The 22,723-nt window shown below is 61.5% G+C and overlaps 1 protein-coding gene across 1 annotated transcript; it reads left to right on the top strand.

Annotated features, from left to right (window-relative positions):
- The first annotated feature begins 562 nt into the window (after window positions 1-562).
- On the top strand, window positions 563-22,181 carry SERPINA11 (serpin family A member 11). The gene is made up of 9 exons (XM_084866066.1): window positions 563-1,208; window positions 3,346-3,616; window positions 5,484-5,631; window positions 7,078-7,319; window positions 13,270-13,645; window positions 14,248-14,872; window positions 17,888-18,158; window positions 20,963-21,110; window positions 21,852-22,181. The coding sequence occupies exons 1-9, from the start codon at window positions 578-580 to the stop codon at window positions 22,053-22,055; spliced, it is 2,916 nt and encodes a 971-aa protein (XP_084722192.1). The 5' UTR covers window positions 563-577; the 3' UTR covers window positions 22,056-22,181.
- The last annotated feature ends 542 nt before the right edge of the window (window positions 22,182-22,723 follow it).

Here is a 22,723-nt window from a genome sequence, read left to right as displayed (position 1 = left end):
TGGCCAGCAGACCCCAGCCCATCAGGGGGTCCTGCAGGCCCACGTTCCCCTAGGGCCTCCCGAAGACCCTGGCCCGTCACGGAGCTCATCACAGGGCTTAGCGCCGTGGTCCTCCCTCCTCACTGCCCTCCTCGCTGTGCAGACACTGGCCCAGGCCCTGCCAGCTCCGGGTCACCGGCACCCAGCGGCTCCAATACTGTGCTCTCCTCGCCTCCGGCCGCTCCAGGTGAGTAGAGCAGTGGTGACAGCACAGCTGCCCGCACCGTCCTTGGAAATGCCATTGGCATTGAGGCAGGCTCCGCACCCACCCTCCAGAGCCCCACAGCCCGAATCCAGCTGCATGCTGCTAGGCTGATTCTGCAACCTGTATCGCCCCCCCCCCCCCCCAATCCCGCCCCTCTCCTCCAGCCTCTGTGGGGCTGAGATTCCGAGTCCTGGAATCTGCTGACCGTCCTGCTTGTCCCCATTCAATTGCTCGCTGGGTGGAGGGCTGCATGGCCTCTGGTTCAGGGGCCAGACGCCCGGCTTACCTCCCCTCCGCGTCCTTCCCTCTCTTGCAGGCTTACTTCGTTCCCAAATGGCACCTTCCTTTTACCAGCTTTTCCTAGTGACTAGCCTCTGGGCTGCGATGTACGGTGCGTCCCCACCCAGCGCGCCCAGCCAAGGCGCCGCCCGCGCACCCTCCGCGGGGGGCCTCCCGGCCTCCCAGGTGGCCGCCGGCAACACCGCCTTCGCCTTCCGCCTGTACCGGAGGCTGGCGCTGGGCGCCCCGGGCGAGAACGTCTTCTTCTCCCCGGTGAGCGTCTCGGCCTCGCTGGCCATGCTGGCCCTGGGCGCCCGCGCGGCCACCAGGCGCCAGCTGCTCCGCGGCCTGGGCTTCGACCCCGCGCGCCTGCCCGAGGCGGCCGTGCAGCAGGGCTTCCGGCGCCTGGTGGGCGCACTGGGCGCCCCGGGCGCGGGCCTGGCCCTGCGGATGGGGAGCGCCCTCTTCGTCAGGAAGGAGCTGCCGCTGCGGGCCGGCTTCCGGGACGGCGCCCGGCAGCTGTACGGCGCCCAGGTCTCCTCCGTGGACTTCTCCAGCAGCTCCGCCGCCCGGAGGAGGATCAACAGCTTCGTGGAGAAGGAGACCCAGGGGAAGGTTGTGGACCTGCTCCGGGACCTTGAGCCCCAGGCCGCCATGGTCCTGGTGAACTACATCTTCTTTGACGGTAAGACGTGGAGAGGCTGGTTTTGATGGTAACATTGTGCCTCCCCAGGCCGGTCAGGTAAGCCAGCTGGACGGACTCGGGACGGCCGGGAGCAGGGGGCCACGGTGGGACTGGCTTTGGGACCAGCTGGGTGCAGGGCCGTGGCCATCCGGGTTTATCAGGTACAACGGGCTCCTTCGCTCCGTCTGTGTGTGGCCGGATTGTGTCCTGGGGGGCTCACATCAGGCTCCTGGGCAGCCCACGGGAAATTTTTTTTCTGGAAATGACTTTGGGAGAAAGGACCGTATCTCTTGCCCCTGCCTGTAACTTTTTTGTTTGAAAAAGTTACTATTGTCAATTTCTCTAATAGATGTATTCCCATTGTCTGCTACTCCTTGTGGGAGTTTTGGCAAATCACGTCTTTCAAGGAACTGGACCATTTCATTTGGTTATCGCCGTGATGGGCACAGAGCTGCTCACAGTGCTCCTTTATCTTCTTCCTCGCGTCCACAGGCTCTGTAGCGGCTTTCCTTCTTTCACTCCTGATGTTAGTAGACTGCTTTTATTCCTGAGTGTGGTCCATACTTAGTTCCTCTATAAGCCAAATACATTTTGTTGTAAAGGCTGGATTTTTAAAATACTGTAACGTGGCAGCTCTGAAATTCCGATTCTCACCCCCTGCCAAGGGTTTGTCTCATGGCTTGTGGCAGGAGCTGTGTTTGGTGCTTTTGCTGAACTAGTTTTTAGTCTGTTCTTGGTCATGTGTGGCCGCTGACGTCTCCTCTTGGTTATTGAGATGCTCAGCTATGACTGGGCAGAGGTTTCTGAGACGCCTGGCACACACAAGCCTCCCGTCTCTGCAGAGGCCTTTGTGTGTACAGTGGGCATGCCATCAACACTCATCAAGGCAGCTCATAACTCTAAGTCCCCTTCAGTTTCTGTTTGTGCCAGCCTTCAAGGGCCCCTGGAGGTAAGAGCTTACAGCTGTCCATGCAGCGTAACATGTGTTCGTTTCACACATCCACGTAGCGTTACACATGTTCATTTCACACATCCATGTAGCGTTACACGTGTTCGTTTCACACATCCATGTAGCGTTACACGTGTGCACCGGAGCTTTTCCGTTTCCATGGACTTCCCTTTCCTCGGCTTTTTCTTCTAGATTTTTATTCGTCTGTTGTTTGTCCCATCTGTTAGCCTGCTCCAGGCAACCGAGAAGCGGAAGCACTTGCCTGTAAGTGCTCCTCACAAACGCTGCCTGGCCTGCGGACACGGGCTTTCCCGCTGAGTGAGCTCCGATCCCCTGGCCAGTGGGGTCTCCCAGGAGCCGTCACAGTCCAGTCACTGTGAGCCGCTGGGAATGAGGCTTGGAGACTTCTTCCTTCTGTTCCTCTCCCCCAGGCGCTCCGAACACAGTCTGCCGTTTTCCAAAGCTCCTGCTGAGCTAGAGAGAGGAGGGTGAGAGTAATACAAGTTAAAATGCCACACAGTTCACTGTTCTCATGGAAATCCGGCCATTTTTCTTGAATGCACTCTCCCAGGTTACCAGGAGCCCTGCTGAATTCCCCGCGTTCCGCAGAAGCCGGCTCCGGCTGTTTCCGCCGCTCTCCTGCTGCCTTTATGGCAGGTGACTATGCAGAGGCCCGTACCCTGCACTTTTCAAATACCATCTCCCCCGCCACCCTCCGTCTGTCCTAACAAGCCCTTTGGTTAATCAATGGCTATCTACAGCCTCAGAAAGCCGCACAATTTATCAGCGCCGGTAACCACCTTTGACTAATTTTCCCAAGGAAATGGCGTTTTGCATTGGTTGAGCTCCCAATCAGATCCAATACGACAGCTTGCCAATTAAAATACCACACAGCTGACCATTCTTACCGAAATGGTAGCTGTTTTTCTTCAATAAATGGCTTCTCAGTGAGCCGAAGGCAGTGTGGGTCAGCTTCCAGAGCTGTACAACAGGTCATTTTAGCCACTGTGGGGAGTTTCCTCTGTCTTCATGCTCTGCTCTTCACCGCAGTAATGTAAGGTGACCAGACGGCCCGCTTTTGAACAATTTGTCTTGCGTCCTGCGGTGTTTTTAAAAAGTCCCGATTTTTGGATAGAATCTTACACTGATGGCGCTATGACCCAGGACTCTGCTTCTCTCTCTGTGCAGCCAAGTGGGAGAAGCCCTTCAACCCGACGTACACGAGTAACATGTACCCGTTCGTGGTGGGCAGGACCACGGTGAGGGTGCCCATGATGCACCAGGTGGAGCAGTTTGCCTTCGGGGAGGACCCCGAGCTGAACTGCTCGGTGCTGCAGATGGACTACCGGGGGGGCGCCTCGGCCCTCTTCGTGCTGCCCCGCCCCGGCGGGATGCGGCAGCTGGAGCAGGCCCTGTCCGCCGCCACCCTGGCCAAGTGGAGCCACTTACTCAGGAAGAGGTGGGCACCTGTGGCTGTTGGCTGGGGCCCGAGGCAGGGGACGGGGAGCGTCCGAGGATGAGCAGAGACCGCGAGGCAGCTGAGCGAGCATCTCTCCTGCAAAGGGAGCATCGCCGGCTGCAGGCAGGGCGCGCGGTGCCGGGCGTGAGTTCTCACTGAACTTCACGGGCACCTGGCGGGTGAGGAGAGCTGTGCCCCCCTCACAGGCTCGGAAACAGAGGCCCCTGAGGGGGAGTGAATTACCCAAGGCCACGGCGCACCCTGCCTCTGTGGACTGTTCTGGCACTGCAGCCGCTCTGTGCCGGCAGAGCTCACCTCCGCCACCAGGCTGGCTCATGCCAGGGCAGCTTCCATAAAGACAGACAAACGCAGCGCTGTGCCCACCTACCAATGAGGGTGATAACATCACTGGGCTCAGAGGATGTTGAAAAGATAAAACAAGTTCCTGTTTACGGAGGGCTGAGCGGAATGCCAGGGAGAGAGTAAGTGTCCAGTCGATGTCAGCTATGATAGCATTGTGATCAGTCCTGTGGTTATTATGGGGAGGATCCAAGGATGCCAACCGTAAGATAAAAAGGAGTCTTACATCTGACCTCTCAGCAATATCGTCCTGGCCTTGTGGGCGTCATCCAGGAGGAGAGAGAGGACTGGACCGGGGGTACCGCAGTTCAGAAAAGACAAAGGCCAATGCCAGGGTGGGGCAGGCAGAGTGCTGAGCAGCTTCTGAGCAGAGCGAGGTGACGTCCAGCTGGGGCTGAGGGGAGCCTGCAAGGAGGCGGCGGTTTGCGCCACAGGAATGAGAGAACGGGACGGCGAGGGTGCTCAGAGGGGCTGGGAAAAGGCCTGCTGGCAAAGGGAGCAGCACTAGGAAGGTGTGAAGTGAGGGCTGGGGCGACATTCAGAGTGTTTCTCAGGTTTCTTCGGTTCGTAGCTTGCAACTGGGGCTGGATGGAGGCAGAGGAGCCAGCGTGGAGGCTGGCGGTGGGGGTGGGGGTGTCCTTAAAGAGACAGGGCAGAGAGAGGAGGAAGCTGGCCACGCCAGCCAGCGCAGGACACAAGCAGGGAAGCGAGAGCTGTCCCCGGTGCTCGAGGAAAAAGAACCCACCAGTGAGCAGCACCACCCGCTGTGCGTCCCTTTCTGTGCCGTGTTAAGCACACGCCTGGGCAGAGCACTAACAGTAAGCTTTCCCACCACTGACATGGACAGGACGTTCATGCGTGTGCCTGAGGCAGTGCCTGGCACACAGGAAACGCTCAATAGATGCGCTGTTCACTCCTGGTCCAGGGACACTATGCCCGAGGGGGCCAGGCAGGCGCCAGGCCCAGGGTGTGCTGTCTAACATAGCAGCCAGCAGCCACGTGTGGTTATTAGATTTAAGTTAATGAAAATAAACTTAAAAATGTAGTTTCTTCTTGGCACTAGTTGCATTTTAATTGCTCCATCGCCACACGTAGCTGGTGGCTGCCGTACGGACACCACGGACAGAGGATATTTCCAACTTTGCAGGAAGTTCTGTTGGACTTGGCTGCCCACGAGGGTCAGCAGGGTCTGTCTCCGGAAGGGCTGGGGGTGGCCTCTGGCCTGGGAGGCAGGCTCTCTGCCGTCACTGCCTGGCCTCTGCCACAGGGTCCCGGGTTGAGGCCCCTTGTCTGCCCTGCCACTCCCTCCTTCGGGGCCTGTTTGCCCTCTCTGTCCTCCTCAGGGCTGGGCGGGCTCCCCTTCAGCGCAGCCTGGCTGGCTGACTGGCACCTGTTGGCCCTGCAGCAGCAACCAGCAGGCCCTCGCGGGAGCAGAGTCTCCTGAAACGCCACCGGGAACAGCTGGGACCGGGCCTGTGCCCTCACCTCTGCCTTTCCCCCCTCCCAGGTGGATCGAGGTGTTCATCCCTAAGTTTTCCACTTCTACCTCCTATGGCCTGGAGACCGTGCTCCCAAAGATGGGCATCCGGGACGCCTTTGACCAAAATGCCGATTTCTCTGGAATCGCCAAGAAAGGCTTCCTGAAAGTTTCCAAAGTGAGTTGGTCAATGAGAGGATTCGCATCGAAGCCCGAGTGGGAAGGGCCCCTAGAGACCCACCGCTCGAGCCACTCACCCCCCTGACCCGGAAACAGAGTCGCCAAGAGGCGAAGAGACTTGTCTGTGGCAGAGACAGGCCACATGGCATGGCGGCCAGGCCTGCCGCTCCGTGGCCATCACACCTCCCACACGCCGTTCCCCCTCGCAGGACAAGTGTCGGACGGCAGTCCCCTGAGAACGGCCCGCCCGCGCCTGCTGCAGATGAGCAGGCGCCCGGCATTGGCCCCACCTCCCCAGCGCCCAGGCCCTCACACCGGCCCGAACGTGGCTGCCCATGGCATTAGTGCCCTGTGATGTCAATCAAGAAAGAAAAATAGCAAGAGAGGGAGCTGACCTCCAGAGTGTAGGATATTGGACCTAAACATTTATGTTTCTGAATCTCTTAAAACAAATCATTGAGCCCAGTTCCCAAGTAGTCAGACCAAACCTCTACACACGATGGGCACTGGGCCGTGAGCACCCCTTTACGTGCAGGGCACCACCCAGGTTCCCCACGGACCCCACGCTTCTCGTCCCCCTGGGTTACCGAACGCCTGTCTGCATGTGTTTCTGACCCCTCACCTAAAATGTATTCTCCTAACAGATTACAATGCTCAGGAGTGGCCCTGGGCCACTGAACGGGCCCTTTGTCACTGGTGTCCAGGGAAGGAGTACAGATTCCACAGGATGTGATGGGCAGCTCAGGCCAGGTGGTTCAGTGGGTTGGAGTGTCATCCCATACACCAAAAAGGCTATGGGTTTGGTTCCTGTACAGGAACCTAGGTTGTGGGTTCAACTCCCGGGCAGGGGGTACTTGGGAGGTAGTAGTCTCTCTATCTACCCCCCTCCTCTCTCTAAATCAATAAACGTGGTTGGGTGAGGATAAAACATGATGAGCACTAGGAACCCATGTGCACACACGAAAACAATGACTGTGGCTGCTCGGAGGTCACAGCCTGAGGCTGAGCGGAGCAGGAGCCCAGCGTAAGGACCTCTTGTCCACAAGAGGAGTAGAGGCGGTAGTCAGCCACACCCCGCCGCCGTGGCCCCGCCCGGCTGCGGCCATCAGTGTGGCAGGCACACTCCCTAGATCTCCTTCAATTCGCCACAGCCCGTGGGACGCATGCCGTTATTACCGTCCTTCCGTCCACCTGGAGAGTGAAGCAGAGACCTCTAAACAGCTTGCCACCGTGCATGGCGGAATGGGACTCACACCTAGGTCTTTCTGGGCTGTACTGGTAACCAGCCAACTCCATGCCTGAGACCACGGCAAACCTCCGGCCAGGCATTTGGCCTCTGGGGGGGAAGGGGACAGCGGGGGGAGCGGAGGTGTCTCCATTCCCAGGCAAAACACCAAAGCCTGGTATTTCTAAACCACATGGGCGTCTGTTTTTCCCTCGGCAGGTGGCCCACCAGGCGGTGGTGGAGGTCAGCGAGGCGGGCACCAAGGCCGCGGCGGCCACGGCCACCCAGCTCACCGCCCGCTCCAAGGACAGCTCCTCCCGCACCGTCTGCTTCAACAGGCCCTTCCTGCTGCTGATCGCCAGCAGGGCCGCGCAGACCACGCTCTTCCTGGGCAAGGTGCAAGACCCCACCCGGTTCCCGGCGGGGAGAGGCCTTCCGCGGAGGCCACACACGCAGGCCACGTAACGGCGCACCGGAAACACAGACCGCGTGCTCACTGCGCTGTGGGACCCAGTGCGGGCCCACGGCGGGGTCTCACACGTTGGTAGGCGTAGCAGACCCCCCGGGCCTGGCCCAGATGTCCTCGGGTGTGACCGTGAGCGTCCAGGGCTCCCACCTGGGCTGAGCTGTGCCTCACTGTCAGCCAGGCTGAGCGCACGCAGCCTGGGAGGGCGGAGCTGTCCCCGGGCTCTCCACGGGAACCACGGCGCCAGCCCCGCCAGCTTCCTCCTGCTGCACAGCTGCCATTAAACACTTCTTCCCAACAGCCGTGTGTTCATTATAAAGAAGACACGTGCTCTCTGTGAGACGTTAGGAGAATGCAAAAGTAGACAAAGAACATAAACACCACTGCATTCGTCACCTAGACTCTCTCATAAACAAATATTCATCTGGTTCTAGCATGGCTCTAGAACTGGAGGATCCGCGGTGAGCGGGTCCATGGTCCACTTTATGGGCTCTTGGGAGAGGGGAGGGGAAGGAGGAAAGGAGAGAGAGGGGAAGGAGAGGGGAGAGGAGGGGAGAGAGGGAAGGGGAGAGAGGGGAGGGGAGAGAGGGGAGGGGAGAGAGGGAAGGGGAGAGAGGGAAGGGGAGAAAGGGAGAGAGGGGAGAGAGGGAAGGGGAGAGAGGGAAGGGGAGAAAGGGGAAGGGGAGGGAAAGGGAGGGGGGAAAGGGGAGGAAGGGAGGACACTTGCTCTGTTTTCTGAATTCCCTCCCCGCTTTTCCCTGCACACGGACTCTGAGTATTTGAAGTTTCAGGGGAACACTGAGTGGGCAGAGGTGAGGGCCTTGGCTGGTCAGAGAGAGGGCAGTCGTCCCTGAGTGGCCCCAGCACCCGGTTACGGCATCCAGTGAAGCTCACAGGCCTCGGTTTCCCTTCGGTAAAGTAGGGACGACTGTGCCTCTCACACCCCTTTTCTCCGTTTACTGGGCAACTCTCGCCCGCATCACCGTGTGAGTCTAAGGCACACGGCAGGATGGACTGGTCAGTCCCACGTGCTGTGCACGCTGCCAGGGGCAGGCTGAGTTAGCAACTCCCATTCCCAGGCGAGGGCGCTGCTTAAAGACCGCTGCCCGGAGCTCACAGCGCCCGCAAAGGATGGACAGCAACCTCCCTGACCCCTGCCTTCAGCACCGTGGGCCAGCGGGTCAGAGGGCCAGCGGGCAGCACTGGGTCAGAGGGCCAGCGGGCAGCACCGTGTCAGAGGGCCGGCCGTGAGCACCGTGCCAGAGGGCCAGCGGGCAGCACTGTGTCAGAGGGCCAGCGGGCAGCACCGGGTCAGAGGGCTGGCCGTGAGCACCGTGTCAGAGGGCCGGCCGTGAGCACCGTGTCAGAGGGCCAGCGGGCAGCACCCGTGCCAGAGGGCCAGCGGGCAGCACCGGTCAGAGGGCCAGCGGGCAGCACCGTGTCAGAGGGCCGGCCGTGAGCACCGTGTCAGAGGGCCAGCGGGCAGCACCCGTGCCAGAGGGCCAGCGGGCAGCACCCGTGCCAGAGGGCCAGCGGGCAGCACCCGTGTCAGAGGGCCAGCGGGCAGCACCCGTGTCAGAGGGCCAGCGGGCAGCACCCGTGCCAGAGGGCCAGCGGGCAGCACCCGTGTCAGAGGGCCAGCGGGCAGCACCGTGTCAGAGGGCCGGCCGTGAGCACCGTGTCAGAGGGCCAGCCGGCAGCACCGTGTCAGAGGGCCAGCCGGCAGCACCGTGTCAGAGGGCCAGCGGGCAGCACCCGTGTCAGAGGGCCAGCGGGCAGCACCCGTGTCAGAGGGCCAGCGGGCAGCACCCGTGTCAGAGGGCCAGCGGGCAGCACCGTGTCAGAGGGCCGGCCGTGAGCACCGTGTCAGAGGGCCAGCGGGCAGCACCCGTGCCAGAGGGCCAGCGGGCAGCACCCGTGTCAGAGGGCCAGCGGGCAGCACCCGTGCCAGAGGGCCAGCGGGCAGCACCCGTGCCAGAGGGCCAGCGGGCAGCACCCGTGTCAGAGGGCCAGCGGGCAGCACCCGTGTCAGAGGGCCAGCGGGCAGCACCCGTGTCAGAGGGCCAGCGGGCAGCACCCGTGCCAGAGGGCCAGCGGGCAGCACCCGTGTCAGAGGGCCAGCGGGCAGCACCCGTGTCAGAGGGCCAGCGGGCAGCACCTGTGCCAGAGGGCCAGCGGGCAGCACCGTGTCAGAGGGCCGGCCGTGAGCACCGTGTCAGAGGGCCAGCGGGCAGCACCGTGTCAGAGGGCCAGCGGGCAGCACCGTGTCAGAGGGCCGGCCGTGAGCACCGTGTCAGAGGGCCGGCCGTGAGCACCGTGTCAGAGGGCCAGCGGGCAGCACCCGTGTCAGAGGGCCAGCGGGCAGCACCGTGTCAGAGGGCCGGCCGTGAGCACCGTGTCAGAGGGCCAGCGGGCAGCACCCGTGTCAGAGGGCCAGCGGGCAGCACCCGTGTCAGAGGGCCGGCCGTGAGCACCGTGTCAGAGGGCCAGCGGGCAGCACCCGTGTCAGAGGGCCAGCGGGCAGCACCCGTGTCAGAGGGCCAGCGGGCAGCACCCGTGCCAGAGGGCCAGCGGGCAGCACCGTGTCAGAGGGCCGGCCGTGAGCACCGTGTCAGAGGGCCGGCCGTGAGCACCGTGTCAGAGGGCCAGCGGGCAGCACCCGTGTCAGAGGGCCAGCGGGCAGCACCGTGTCAGAGGGCCGGCCGTGAGCACCGTGTCAGAGGGCCAGCAGGCAGCACCCGTGTCAGAGGGCCAGCGGGCAGCACCCGTGCCAGAGGGCCGGCCGTGAGCACCGTGTCAGAGGGCCAGCGGGCAGCACCCGTGTCAGAGGGCCAGCGGGCAGCACCCGTGTCAGAGGGCCAGCGGGCAGCACCCGTGTCAGAGGGCCAGCGGGCAGCACCGTGTCAGAGGGCCAGCGGGCAGCACCGTGTCAGAGGGCCGGCCGTGAGCACCGTGTCAGAGGGCCAGCGGGCAGCACCCGTGTCAGAGGGCCAGCGGGCAGCACCCGTGTCAGAGGGCCGGCCGTGAGCACCCGTGTCAGAGGGCCAGCGGGCAGCACCGTGTCAGAGGGCCGGCCGTGAGCACCGTGTCAGAGGGCCAGCCGGCAGCACCGTGTCAGAGGGCCAGCCGGCAGCACCGTGTCAGAGGGCCAGCGGGCAGCACCCGTGTCAGAGGGCCAGCGGGCAGCACCCATGTCAGAGGGCCAGCGGGCAGCACCCGTGTCAGAGGGCCAGCGGGCAGCACCGTGTCAGAGGGCCGGCCGTGAGCACCGTGTCAGAGGGCCAGCAGGCAGCACCCGTGTCAGAGGGCCAGCGGGCAGCACCCGTGCCAGAGGGCCGGCCGTGAGCACCGTGTCAGAGGGCCAGCGGGCAGCACCCGTGTCAGAGGGCCAGCGGGCAGCACCGTGTCAGAGGGCCGGCCGTGAGCACCGTGTCAGAGGGCCAGCGGGCAGCACCCGTGTCAGAGGGCCAGCGGGCAGCACCCGTGTCAGAGGGCCGGCCGTGAGCACCGTGTCAGAGGGCCAGCGGGCAGCACCCGTGTCAGAGGGCCAGCGGGCAGCACCCGTGTCAGAGGGCCAGCGGGCAGCACCGTGTCAGAGGGCCGGCCGTGAGCACCGTGTCAGAGGGCCAGCGGGCAGCACCCGTGTCAGAGGGCCAGCAGGCAGCACCGTGTCAGAGGGCCAGCGGGCAGCACCCGTGTCAGAGGGCCAGCGGGCAGCACCCGTGTCAGAGGGCCAGCGGGCAGCACCCGTGTCAGAGGGCCAGCGGGCAGCACCCGTGTCAGAATCCTCGCCAGCCCAGCAGGTCCAGATCACACTCGCTGTCTGCAGCTGGCGCGGAGGGCGGGATGGACACTGGGGAAAGAGGCGCCTTGCTGTCTGCTGTGCGCGGTCTTCACCCGGTTCCAGGAACTGGCCGGACAAATATTGACCCGGCCGCTGTGACCGCACACACCAGTCTCCTGTGGTCAGAGGCCGCGCAGCAGCAGGACCAGGCCCAGCCGTGCCTCTGTGAGTCCATGCTCAGGGACTGAGGGCAGGTCTCTCTCTCTCTCTCTCTCTCTCTCTCTCTCTCTCTCTCTCTCTCTCTCTCGCAGCAGGGATGGGAGGGCCGAGTCCCCCTAAAGGAGAAACGCCATGATGTACTCTTCTAGGGTTTGAAGGAGGAAGCTCAGGTTTTGAATAGCCTCTGTGAGGAAGTTGGCTTCCACATTTCTGAGAGGAGCCCCCAGTGCTGCTGGCAGCCAGACGGGCAAACAGAACATCACGGCCCCCAGCCCAGCACGGCGGGACACGGCACCTGTCCTAGGAGCCCTGTGGCTTGAAAGGGCCCCTGGGAGCTGGTCTGAGCCTGGCCGCTCCCGCCCCCGCAGGGGCCCTGCCCCATCTCGTGTCTCCATGTGCCCAGCAGGGGTGCTAATGCCCGTGGCTGAAGGCTCTAGGGGAGGGCACGCAGCAGGCATTTCTCAGTGGCATCGGGGCCGGGCCGCTCCTCGGCACCCAGGAAGCCGGCATTTCAGAGCGCCCTGTCTCCCGCTGCACCCCTGCCCCGTCTGAGATGGCCCCAGACCCTCCCCCTCCGCACTCCCCTCCCCTGCACGGAGGACACCTCCGGCAGGCACCCTGGTACGACGCGTCTGCTGTCCCCCCACGAACACACGGGCCGTGGGCACATGGCAGCTACTGAGGGAGCGCTGCCTCTCTGGGCTCCGGGCTCCGGACGGCAGGTCTGGGCCCCCCGCTCGGCGGAGGGAGAGGCGAGCGCTGCGCAGGCTCCTGTGGCTGTGCCGGCGCGAGGCCACGGCAGGTCCTGGCAGCCCCGGTGGCGCCCGGAGGCGGGCATTGCCATGTGCATTCTGCACGCGGGGACCTCTGGCTGGGGGAGGCTCCTTTGCAGGTGTCGCTCGGTGAGTGGCTGCGGGGCTTGATCCAGACCCAGGCCCTGGCGGTGGCCTGTCCCCTTGGGAGTCCGGGACGCCTGGTGAGAGGAGGTAGGAATGGCGGTCCGCCCCTCGGGGCAGGGAGAATAAGCCCTGGCAGTTTCGTCATAGTTGTATTTCTTATTTCCCCCTCGAGCAGACCGAATTTTCAACTGCTCTATCCCTCTCAAAAGAAAGTGCATGATGAGCAGAGAGGGTGGTTAGTGGGTGGTTAGCAGAGGGGGTGGTTAGCAGAGAGGGTGGTTAGTGGGTGGTTAGCAGAGAGGGTGGTTAGCAGAGAGGGTGGTTAGTGGGTGGTTAGCAGAGGGGGTGGTTAGTGGGTGGTCAGCAGAAAGGGTGGTTAGTGGGTGGTTAGCAGAGAGGTGGTTAGCAGAGAGGGTGGTTAGTGGGTATTTAGCAGAGAGGGTGGTTAGTGGGTGGTTAGTGGGTGGTCAGCAGAGAGGGTGGTTAGTGGGTGGTTAGCAGAGAGGGTGGTTAGCAGAGAGGGTGGTTAGTGGGTATTTAGCAGAGAGGGTGGTTAGTGGGTGGTTAGTGGGTGGTCAGCAGAGAGGGTGGTTAGTGGGTGGTTAGCAGAGAGGTGGTTAGCAGAGAGGGTGTTTAGTGAGTGGTTAGCAGAGAGGGTGGATGGTGGGTGGTTAGCAGAGAGGGTGGTTAGTGGGTGGTTAGTGGGTGGTCAGCAGAGAGGGTGGTTAGCAGAGAGGGTGGTTAGTGGGTGGTTAGGGGGTGGTTAGCAGAGAGGGTGATTAATAAGCCGCAGCGGCTGAGCTGCAGACAGGCCATGGCCTTGGAGCCATGCAGCCTCTGACCAGCACAGCGTTTCAACATCACCGACTGGGCGGCTGCCTTCATTTCCTGACACTGGCCTGGGGTTCGGGGGGCATCGAGGGCCCTGTAAGCACCTGCAGAAATACGGTGTCTCCCACACCACATGGCACTGGCAGTCTACCCAGAGGCCACTGGTCTGGGCAAATAGCACGCAGGTGCTGGTGAGGACACACCCCAATCAGGACAGATGGACAGGCCGGCCAGGACGGACAGGGCGGCGCAGTGTGGGTTCTGAAGGGAGCAGGGCGGTGCTCACCTCAGGGGGCGCGGAGGCTGGGGCCGCTGTGCTGTGAGCACGGGGGTGTGGGGACCCCAGAGGGGAGGGGCGCTAGACGGGGCAGGGCAAGCAGAGACCGGCCCTGTCTCCCAGGCAGCTCCCCTCCAGCGCGGGGCTGGAGCAGGGCGCTGCTCTCCTCCGCTGGCCCTCGGCGTGGAGCCGCAGCAGGAGAGGCGCTGGACGGAGGCCTCGGCTGTCACAGCCCAGGACCGCAGGCCAGACGGCCTCAACCACAGGAATGCACTGTCTCCTGGTTCTGGAGCCAGAATGCCAAGGTCAAGGTGTGGGCAGGGCTGGTCCCTCTGGAGCTGGGGACGCTGTGCGGGCCTCTCTGAGCCTCTGGCTGTTGCTGGGACGCCTGGCTTCCCGGGCTGTCCACCTCTGCCTCCCCCCCCAGTGTCCTCCGAATGTGGCCAGCTCTGTTCCCCTTGTTGTCAGGACGCGGTCTGACTGGGTCAGGGCCAGCAATACTCACTGCCACCACGTCCTAAACGTCCCCTCAGGAGTTCTGAGCATCATCCTCATCTCGTTAAAGCGCGATGAAGTGGAGGAATGACTGGAAAGAAGGGGGAAAGGGGAGGGAGGGAGGGAGGGAGGGAGGGAGGGAGGGAGGGAGGGAGGGAGGAAGCCATGGAAGTGGCTTTTATAACCCAGAGTCCTGTTCTCAGCAGCATCCTGTAACGTATCAATGTGCAGAGCAGATAAAGGGCCCCCATCTGACTGAGGCTTGGGGGCGTGTCCTGAGCCCGGCTGCTCGCCCTCCCTCCCCCTCCACAGGGCCCCCCAGACCCTGTGGGACAGTCTGGATGGGAGGTGTGCAGGGGGAGCAGTGGGGAGCGGTGACGTCATTTAGAGAGTGCCGTGTTGAACCCCTTGTTTCCAGAGGATGGAGCCGGCCTGGCTGTGGCTGCTGGGAGCGGGGATCCTGGCCTCCGCCCATGGAGACAAGAGTCCGGGGCTGCCTCCAGCCCCCGGGGGTGGGCTCCCGGAGCCAGCGCCCGCCTACCGCCGAGTCACACCCACCATCACCAGCTTCGCCCTGCGCGTGTACAAGCAGCTGGCCGCGGAGAGCCCGGGCAACATCCTCTTCTCCCCGGTGAGCGTGGCCAGCGCCCTGGCCCTGCTCTCCCTCGGGGCCCGAGCGGAGACCTCGGCCCAGATCCTGCAGGGCCTGGGCTTCAACCTCACGGAGACCCCGCCGGCCAGCGTCCACCGCGGTTTCCAGAGCCTCATCCACGCGCTGGACCTGCCCAGCCCCAAGCTGGAGCTGAAAGTGGGCCACGCCCTGTTCCTGGACAGGCAGCTGAAGCCGCAGCAGCACTTTCTGGACGCCGTCAGGGAGCTGTACGGGGCCTCCGCCTTCTCCGTGAACCTCACGGACTCTGCCGCGGCCCGGAGGCACATGGACGGCTACGTGCGGAAGCAGACGTACGGGCAGGTGGTGGGCTGCCTGCAGGAGCTCAGCGAGGACACGCCCATGGTGCTCCTGAACTACATCTTCTTCAAAGGTGAGCGCCAGCCTGGCAACCGGTCCTCCGCCTCGGCCCCGCCCTCCACCCAGCCCCGCCCTCCAAGCCACCATCCTAAAGTCACAGCTGTTTCTTAGGGCGGTGACCCCTGCATCCCATATAATGAAAGGCTAATATGCAAATTGACTAAACAGCTGGTCGTTATGACACGCACTGACCACCAGGGGACAGACGCTCAAAGCAGGAGCTGCCCCTGGTGGTCAGTGCACTCCCACGGGGGGAGTGCCGCTCAGCCAGAAGCTGGGCTCACGGCTAGGGAGCACAGGGGCAGTCGGTGGCAATGCTAAGGATGTCTGACTGCCGGCTTAGGCCCACTCCCAGCAGGGGCTCCTGGACTGTGAGATGGCGCAGGCTGGGCTGAGGGACCTCCACCCCCCAGTGCACAAATTTCATGCACTGGGCCTCTAGTATTTTAATAATGTTCTTATATCACTACTTCTTCATTTGCAAATATTTGGTTTCTCTTGCCATGTTTTTTTCCTATTCTATTTTTATTCTGATTCTTTTTGTTACACTTAGTCTCACTTTTCTATTAATCGTTTAATTTTAGAAAAATATTTTATTTATATATATTTTTTTATTTCAGAGAAGAATGAAGAGGTAGAGGGAAATAGAAACATCAATGATGAGAATCATTGCTCAGCTGCCTCCTGCATACCCTCTACTGGGAATTGAGCCCGCAACCCCAGCACATGCCCCGACTGGGAATCGAACTGTGACCTCTTGGTTCATAGGTCAATGCTCAACCACTGAACAACAGTGGCTGGGCAAATATTTTATTTTTTATATTATTATTATTGACTTCAAACATACAAAAATATACAAAAAATAATATAAAACCACCATTCATTCCTCCCACCAAGAATGAGCACATTAGCATTTTACCATTTGATTCAGACTTTTTAAAAATATGATAAAAGTTCAATCTCTTATTAATGCTTTCCTAGTCCCCTTTCCTTCCCTCCGTCCCTCCGGGGGCTGGCACTGGCCTCGGCGGGTGCGTCCTCCTCACCTCCGCGCGCTCCGTGCGCTCATTAGGGTGTGTACCTCTTCTGTGACACACTGTGTGTGTAACGATTTCACCCGGACACTCTCATCCATATATATTATCTCACACGTTTTAGTGTCATTACCATGTCGTGATTTATATGGACAATTTTGACTGTTGCATTGAACATGTCACACTTTTTGGATTTTTTTTTTTAGTTCAGTTATTTCCTGCATTCGTACATATATCTTTATACCTTTCAGCCTTTTGCGTTTTTCCCTCATGTTTTTTCCTATTCCGAGGCCCCACCCATGCCCTGCCTTACGCTCAGTCATGCCGATGTGGGTCCTCGTGGCGCGGACGGCTTCTCAGCCTTCCCTTGCTTCTCACTGCCGTGCCGATGGGAGGAGCATGGCAGGGGGTGGGCAGAACACCCCTCAGGGGGCACTTGTGTGATGTGTTTCCCATGAGGAGGGCTGGGAGGGCGGGCTCGGGCGGGTTATGAGAAGAGACGGTTCCCTCAGGCAGGGCTGCACGTGGTTGCGGATGAGGAAAAGGCAGTCACAGCTCAGGGGGAGACGCACTCTGCAGGAGGAGGTGTGGCGCCTGGCTTGCAGGGACCCTCGCCCAGACGTGGGGAGTGGCGGAGGCTCCGGGAGAGGAGGAATCTGAGGCGGACGTGAGGAGTGAGCCTCTGGGAACGTGGGGAAACATCAGAAGCTGCAGGAGGGGCGGAGAGAAGGGGTTTCAGAAGAGAACAGCATAGGCAGACGCCCGAGCTACAGAGACACCATGCGCTCTCAGGAGAGAAGCACATGGCTGGACTGACACAGAGGGTGTGGGCATGGCTGGGCAGTGCGAGGGCTGCGGAAGAAGGTGAGCCGGAGCTGTGCCGAGTCCTGCCTGTCTCTGGGACCCAGGGTTCCCGCACAGCTGGGAGAGGGTGGGGCATGCCCACATCTGCTGGGAGGAAGACCAGTGTGGCTGCAACGTGGAAAATGGGGGGGAAGTGAGGCTGGAGAGACAAGGCAGGGCGCTCTTAAAGTGGAACCGAGTGAGAAAGAGGGTGGCCTTGGATACGGCTGCGGCTGTGGGGAGAGGATCGGCGACACTTGGTCATTGGTTGGGAGTGGACAGCGGGGACTGGACAAGCCAGCCCCTCCCCCTTCGCCAAGGCCAGGCTTTCAAGAGGCCAAGTCAGGACTGGCTGTGAGTGGAGATTGTAGCGAGAGAGATGACACCACAGCTGGATGGGACCACGAGCACCAGATTCTGCATGTCTAACTGCCTGATGGGGCTTCTGCATTATGCATTACACGTTATTAACGAAATTCTTTCCTTGTTCCAGTCTGATTAGGGAGTTGGGAGGGAGGGGGTGACCCCCGTCTTCTTCGTTGAAGATTGTTGTCTACAGGCAGCTGGGCGGGGGCTCTGTTTGCAAACATGAGCTGTGGGGCCTGAGGCAGCCTGACCCCGGCTCCGGCACCGAGTGGGTCTGCACATGGAGGGTGTTTGCCCACATTCCCAAGGCTCAGTCCTCCTCTCTGACCCCGAGACGATAATCCTCGCTTACTGCGAATGCTGGGGGAGGTACAGAGAGAATGCATTGCACAGGGAAGGTGCTTAGGAGGTAGATTGAAATAGGACTTTCTGCCTCTTGAAAGCTACGTTGTTCTGAAGGAAAGGAAATCACTGGCCATGAGGAGTTCAGGCCAGGGATGAGTCCTGGGCACTGAGCCGGACCTGCATCCTGTCTCCTGGGCCTGTGTCTGTGCCTTAGATTGTTCCCCAGAGGAAGGCACCAGGCAGTGGCTCAGCGTCTGTCTGCCCAGTGCTGCCTTGGAGTGTGTCCTCACGGACCTGCGGGTTCCGTGTCCTCACCATCCTATGGGGTTTGTGTCCTCCTGGTTCTAAGGGTTCCGTGTCCTCACGGACCTGCGGGTTCCGTGTCCTCACGGACCTGCGGGTTCCGTGTCCTCACGGACCTGCGGGTTCCGTGTCCTAAGCCAAGTGGAAGCATCCTTTCCATCGCTACCAGCCCCAGAAGCAGGAGAGTTCGGCGAACGAGAGGCCGCCGCTCCGCGTGCCCATGATGCAGCAGAAGGAAATGCACAGGTTCCTGTACGACCCGGAGCGGGCCTGCACGGTGCTGCAGGTGGAGCACAGCGGCAACGCGCTGGCCCTGCTCGTCCTCCCGGACCCGGGCCGCCTGCAGCAGGTGGAGGCCGCCCTGCAGCCCGAGACTCTGCGGACATGGAGCCAGCTGCTCCTGCCCAGGTAAGGGAGAGGACAGGACTCTGCCCGCCCTGGGGCAGGACCGAGCAGTTCTTAGCTCCGGGTGCAAGAGGCCAGCCCTAGGCTTGGCTGACCACTTTCTGACCTTCTGGGCCTCGGATCTCCTCCCGGTACACCGAGGCCCTGGCACAGGGCACGGGGCTGTCGGAGGGTTAACTCAGCGGATGCGCACGGAGCGCTGAGGAGCGGCTGGAGCGGCGAAGAGCTCACAGGGGAGGGAGGGCTGCGTCCTTCTGGGCCCTCCAGGCCTCGTGCTGCCCGCCTCCCTCCCTCGCTTCTCCTTGGTCCAAACCACGCTTTATGTCAGAAGGTCGTCCGCTGTGGCACAAAACCAGGGCAAGGACAATGACTAAGAAGAATTAGGACTCCCACAGGACAGTGTCAATTTCTTAAAAGTGCCTCTCTTGGTTGATTAAGACATTTCTTAAAGAAATGAAGCACCAAGAGGAGCACTGTAAACCAGACCCCAGTTTAATGGGGTCGTAGTCGGACCCTCCCGTCTCACTTGATTGCCGGATTGCGGTTATCATTTCAGTCTTTTCCAGTTTGGCTAGACCCCTTCAAGCGCCAACTCCTTCTTGGGGTGTATCGCCCTTATGAGGCACCCCGGATGAAGGCTGGCCTTGGGTTCTGATGACCTCCGCTGCTAACAAGCCACCAGAAAGGAGTGGCTTGGAAAACACCATCAGCCTCTCTCACTTCTGTGAGTGGGCAGCCGAGCTGGGCAATTCTGGCTGAGGATGGCTAGGGCTGGGCGTGAGCTCTCCTCTGGTGCCTGGGCGTGAGGTGTCCCAGCTAAGGGCTGGGCGGGCATCTCTCCGTCTCCACGCAGCATCTCCATGCAGCCGCTGGGCCTTCTCTCCGTGTCCGTCCAGCGTCTGCACAAGCAGCTCAGCGTCACTGATGCTGTCACATGGCAGCTCGGGCTCCAAGGAGACACGGAGCGAGAGCCTTGGCTTGGAGGGATCGCTGCCTGTCCCGTTGGCCAGAGCAGTCACAGAATCCACCAGAGGCGGGGGGCGGGGACAAACAAACCTCCTGACCCGTCGCTAGCCTACCACCAGCCTTCGCTCAGCACCCACCACCTGAGGTTCCGGGAGAGGAAAGGTGTTTGTGTTTGGGCAGAGATTCAAGCACAGATGAAAGAGGTGCGGGTCAAGGCCAGAGGCCAGGGGCTAAGGCTGTTTCTGTGAATACATAGCTCCGGGCAGTTCTGAGTCCAGCCCATCAGCTCAGCTCCCTTGGGGTGAGCCTGCCCCACCCCGTCTCACAGGACCTTCTAGACTAGGGGTGTCGAACTCAATCAGAGAAGGGGCCAAAATCTAAAATCCAGCCTAAATCGCGGGCCAAATGGTTTACTGAACAGTCATAAACTGACAATGTCATAAACTGACAGCGGAGTGCAGTGATGACAGCGCGGTGCAGGCCACATTGCAAGGCCTGGCGGGCTGGATTTGGCCCGCGGGCCTTGTGTTTGACACATGTGTTCTAGACCAATAGGTTTTCCTTCGGGATGGTTCTGTTTTGACCTCTTGGCTTGGCCCTTCAAGCCGCAAAACCAACCCAAGTGATTTTCCTAAATCTCAGAGGTATCTCCGGCCAGAGTTATGATATTAGAGCAGCATTTTAATGGGCTTTCGGCATGAAAGCCTCAGGCCTCCCCGCCCTCCCCTGCCCCGCCCCTGGCCTGGTCCCTCCGTCCACTCAGCTGGGAGGCAGTTCGCTTCCTGGTGACCTCCTTCTTCGCTCACATCGGGTGGACACTGGGTGTGTCGGCAGCCTGCTGGGCCCGCATTTGCCACGGTTCGCCATTTCTGGAGCCTGTAACCTGGGAGAGACACTACCCACAGCGGGCTCGGCAACGTTTTCACCTTAGGAGCCGACCTGCTGGGAGCCCCAGGGCAGCTGAACGGAACCATCTTCCGGGCACGGAGCGACTCTACCCAAACCCCCCTCAAGGGTGGGGCCTGCCCCGCTCTCCACCTCCGTTTCCCCCTTTTCACAGTTTAACCCCAACTTCCGACTGCCCCCACTTCACCTGGGCGCCTGGGCCCCATACTGCCCAGGAGTTAGCGGGTGAGGACCCCCTAACCTGAGCTGGGTCTCCACGCTGGATTCATTAGAGGCCAGAGTGTCTGCGCTGGCTCTTCACCAGCCCAGCTTGCAGGTCCCCCAGAAACTGTTGAGTAACTGAGGAGAGTAACCCCCAAAAGCAAGGACAGCTTTGCTCTGTGTTCAAGGAACCCGCAGAGTGAACCCAGGAATGCTGATCATGGCACGTCAGGAGAGGAGAGCCACACTAGCGATCGGCGCCCACACTGGGGTCACAGCCCCTCATCAGCCCCGGAAGCTCAGTGGGCGGAGGGCTGGTACAGGGGTTGCCAGTAGATGGGCTTAGGAAGGCGTTCAGAGGCGAGGCCAGCAGAACCTGCTGATGAGCAGACGTGGAAGAGGGAGAATGTTAAGCACAGTCGCCTTCACTGGGTAGTACGTGGGTCCGAGCAGTTCCGCTGTGTAAACACCCTGGCCCAGTGCCAGGCGTCTGAAAAGCCCTCGCCATGCCGAGGAGGAGGACAGGGCGGTCAGACGGAGAGGCCCGGCGGCCCTGGGAAGAGGCACAGAGCTCTGCACTGTCCGAGGAGCAGGGCGTGGCCGTGGGCTGTGGGATGTTCTGGCACAGCAGGCAGTGTCCCAGGAAGACTGGCTCCCCTCTGGGAAGCACTCCTCCTGCCAGCGGCAGGCCGCCCATGGCCAGGGCGGGCCCTCCCGTCTGGTTCTCTCCGCAGCCTGCTGGACCTGCACTTGCCACGGTTCGCCATTTCTGGAACCTACAACCTGGAGGAGATTCTTCCCCACATCGGGCTCAGCAACGTTTTCAACTTAGGAGAGGACCTGCTGGGAGCCCCAGGGCGGCTGAACGGAACCATCTTCCGGGTACGGAGGTGATGGGCGGGCACGTGGGAGGGGCCTTCTCCCCCTGGACAGGAAGTGTAGCTTTGAAGATCAAGTCCTCCTTTCTCTTTCCCATTCCGGTTCTCTAACGCCACCACCTGTGAGGCTCCCTTTCCTGGCAGCGCCATTCCCAGCTCTCTCTCCAGCCCCCAGACACGGAGACAGTCCGGAATAGAGAAGGCACACATTCAGGGCGTCCAGGAGCCTATGTGCTGGTGTGGGACAACTCTGCTCTGTCCCCCTCTTCCTCCTGGGACAGGCAGCGACTCCGTCTGCCTTCCTCAGAGCGAGGAGAGCAGAGGGCCAGCAGCACACACAGCCGGCTCCACGGAGCGCATGGGAACCGCTGACTGAGGCTGAGCAGGCCATTTTAGAGATGAGAAAACTGAGGCTTAGCGAGAGAAAGTGCAGCTGGTGGTGGCTCCCAGGGGCTGGGAACGTTCCGGAAGGACCTTTGGGTTTCTGCGGCCTGGCTCAGGCTCGCTGGTCTCCCCCACCACGGAGCACATGCACCTTCAGGGTGAGCCCCCAGACATGGCGGGGAAAGATGGGGAGAGGAGGAAAAGAACGGGAGCTGGAGTTGCTGGGGACCTGGGAGAGCTGGGCAGGGGGCTCTGCCTGCCCCTCCTGGTGTCTCCCGGCCCCGTCAGGAGAGGAGAGTAGCGATGAGTCCCACAGACTGTGCCGTGGCGTGTCCCCAGCTGTCCCTGCCCTCTCTTCCAGGTGTCGCACAAGGCAGCCATGGACATGAGCGAGCGGGGAACCAAGGCCGGGGCTGCCTCCGGCCTCCTCTCCCAGCCCCGGCCTCTGAACGTGACGTGGGCCCCCCACGCCCATTTCAACAGGCCTTTCCTGGTGCTGGTGTGGGAGGTGGCCACCCAGAGCTTACTCCTCCTGGGCAAGGTCGCCAACCCGGCTGCGGGCTGACGCGGGGGAGGCAGGCGGGTCCCGTCGGCCCTGCAAACCTGCAGGCTGAGGGCGGACCGTGCATCGTGTGCAGAGACCCCAATAAAGGTGCCTGGGTGCTGAGAGCACAAGGAGGGCGCCTCCCCATTGCCCTGCATTCACCCCACAATCGCCTTGAATCGGCGTCGCCTTCACCTGTGGTCACAAAGTTGACAGACGAGCTCTATGTATGTCCTGGAAGATGTCCACGCCGCCACCACCAAGTGTCCCAGGTAAAGGCGCAAAGGACACTGGGAGAAGTCCGAGGCTCCCTTCACAGCGGCCATCGCCAGCTCGAACGCAAAGCGAGGGCGTCCGGAAACGTCACTGCCCAGGTGCCAGGGCAGGTCCCTGGGGAGGAGGGGGTGCCAGGGCAGCACCTGGGACCATGCTCCATGCAGAGGAGGGTGGGAGAATGGGCCAGTGCATGAATGGGCCAGTCCAACACGGCAGTCACATGTCCAAGAGCAACCCAAGGTCAAAGGAAGTAGAGGGTTAACACGTACTGGAAGGCTGGGCCTGGGAGACCTGGGCAGGAGCCAATGGGTGTGGGCCAGACCCGTGGTTAGTGGGAAGGACTGGGGCAGTATCTGGTCACTGCGAAGCATCCTGCAGAGGTCAGAAGTCCCTCACCCGCAAGTGTGTCCCTG

The sequence above is a fragment of the Pipistrellus hanaki genome (assembly GCF_964339955.1).
Source record: "Pipistrellus hanaki genome assembly, chromosome: 1".
NCBI lineage: Eukaryota > Metazoa > Chordata > Mammalia > Chiroptera > Vespertilionidae > Pipistrellus > Pipistrellus hanaki.
Note: the sequence above shows the minus strand (reverse complement) of the source record. Positions and strands in the feature narration are given on the sequence as shown.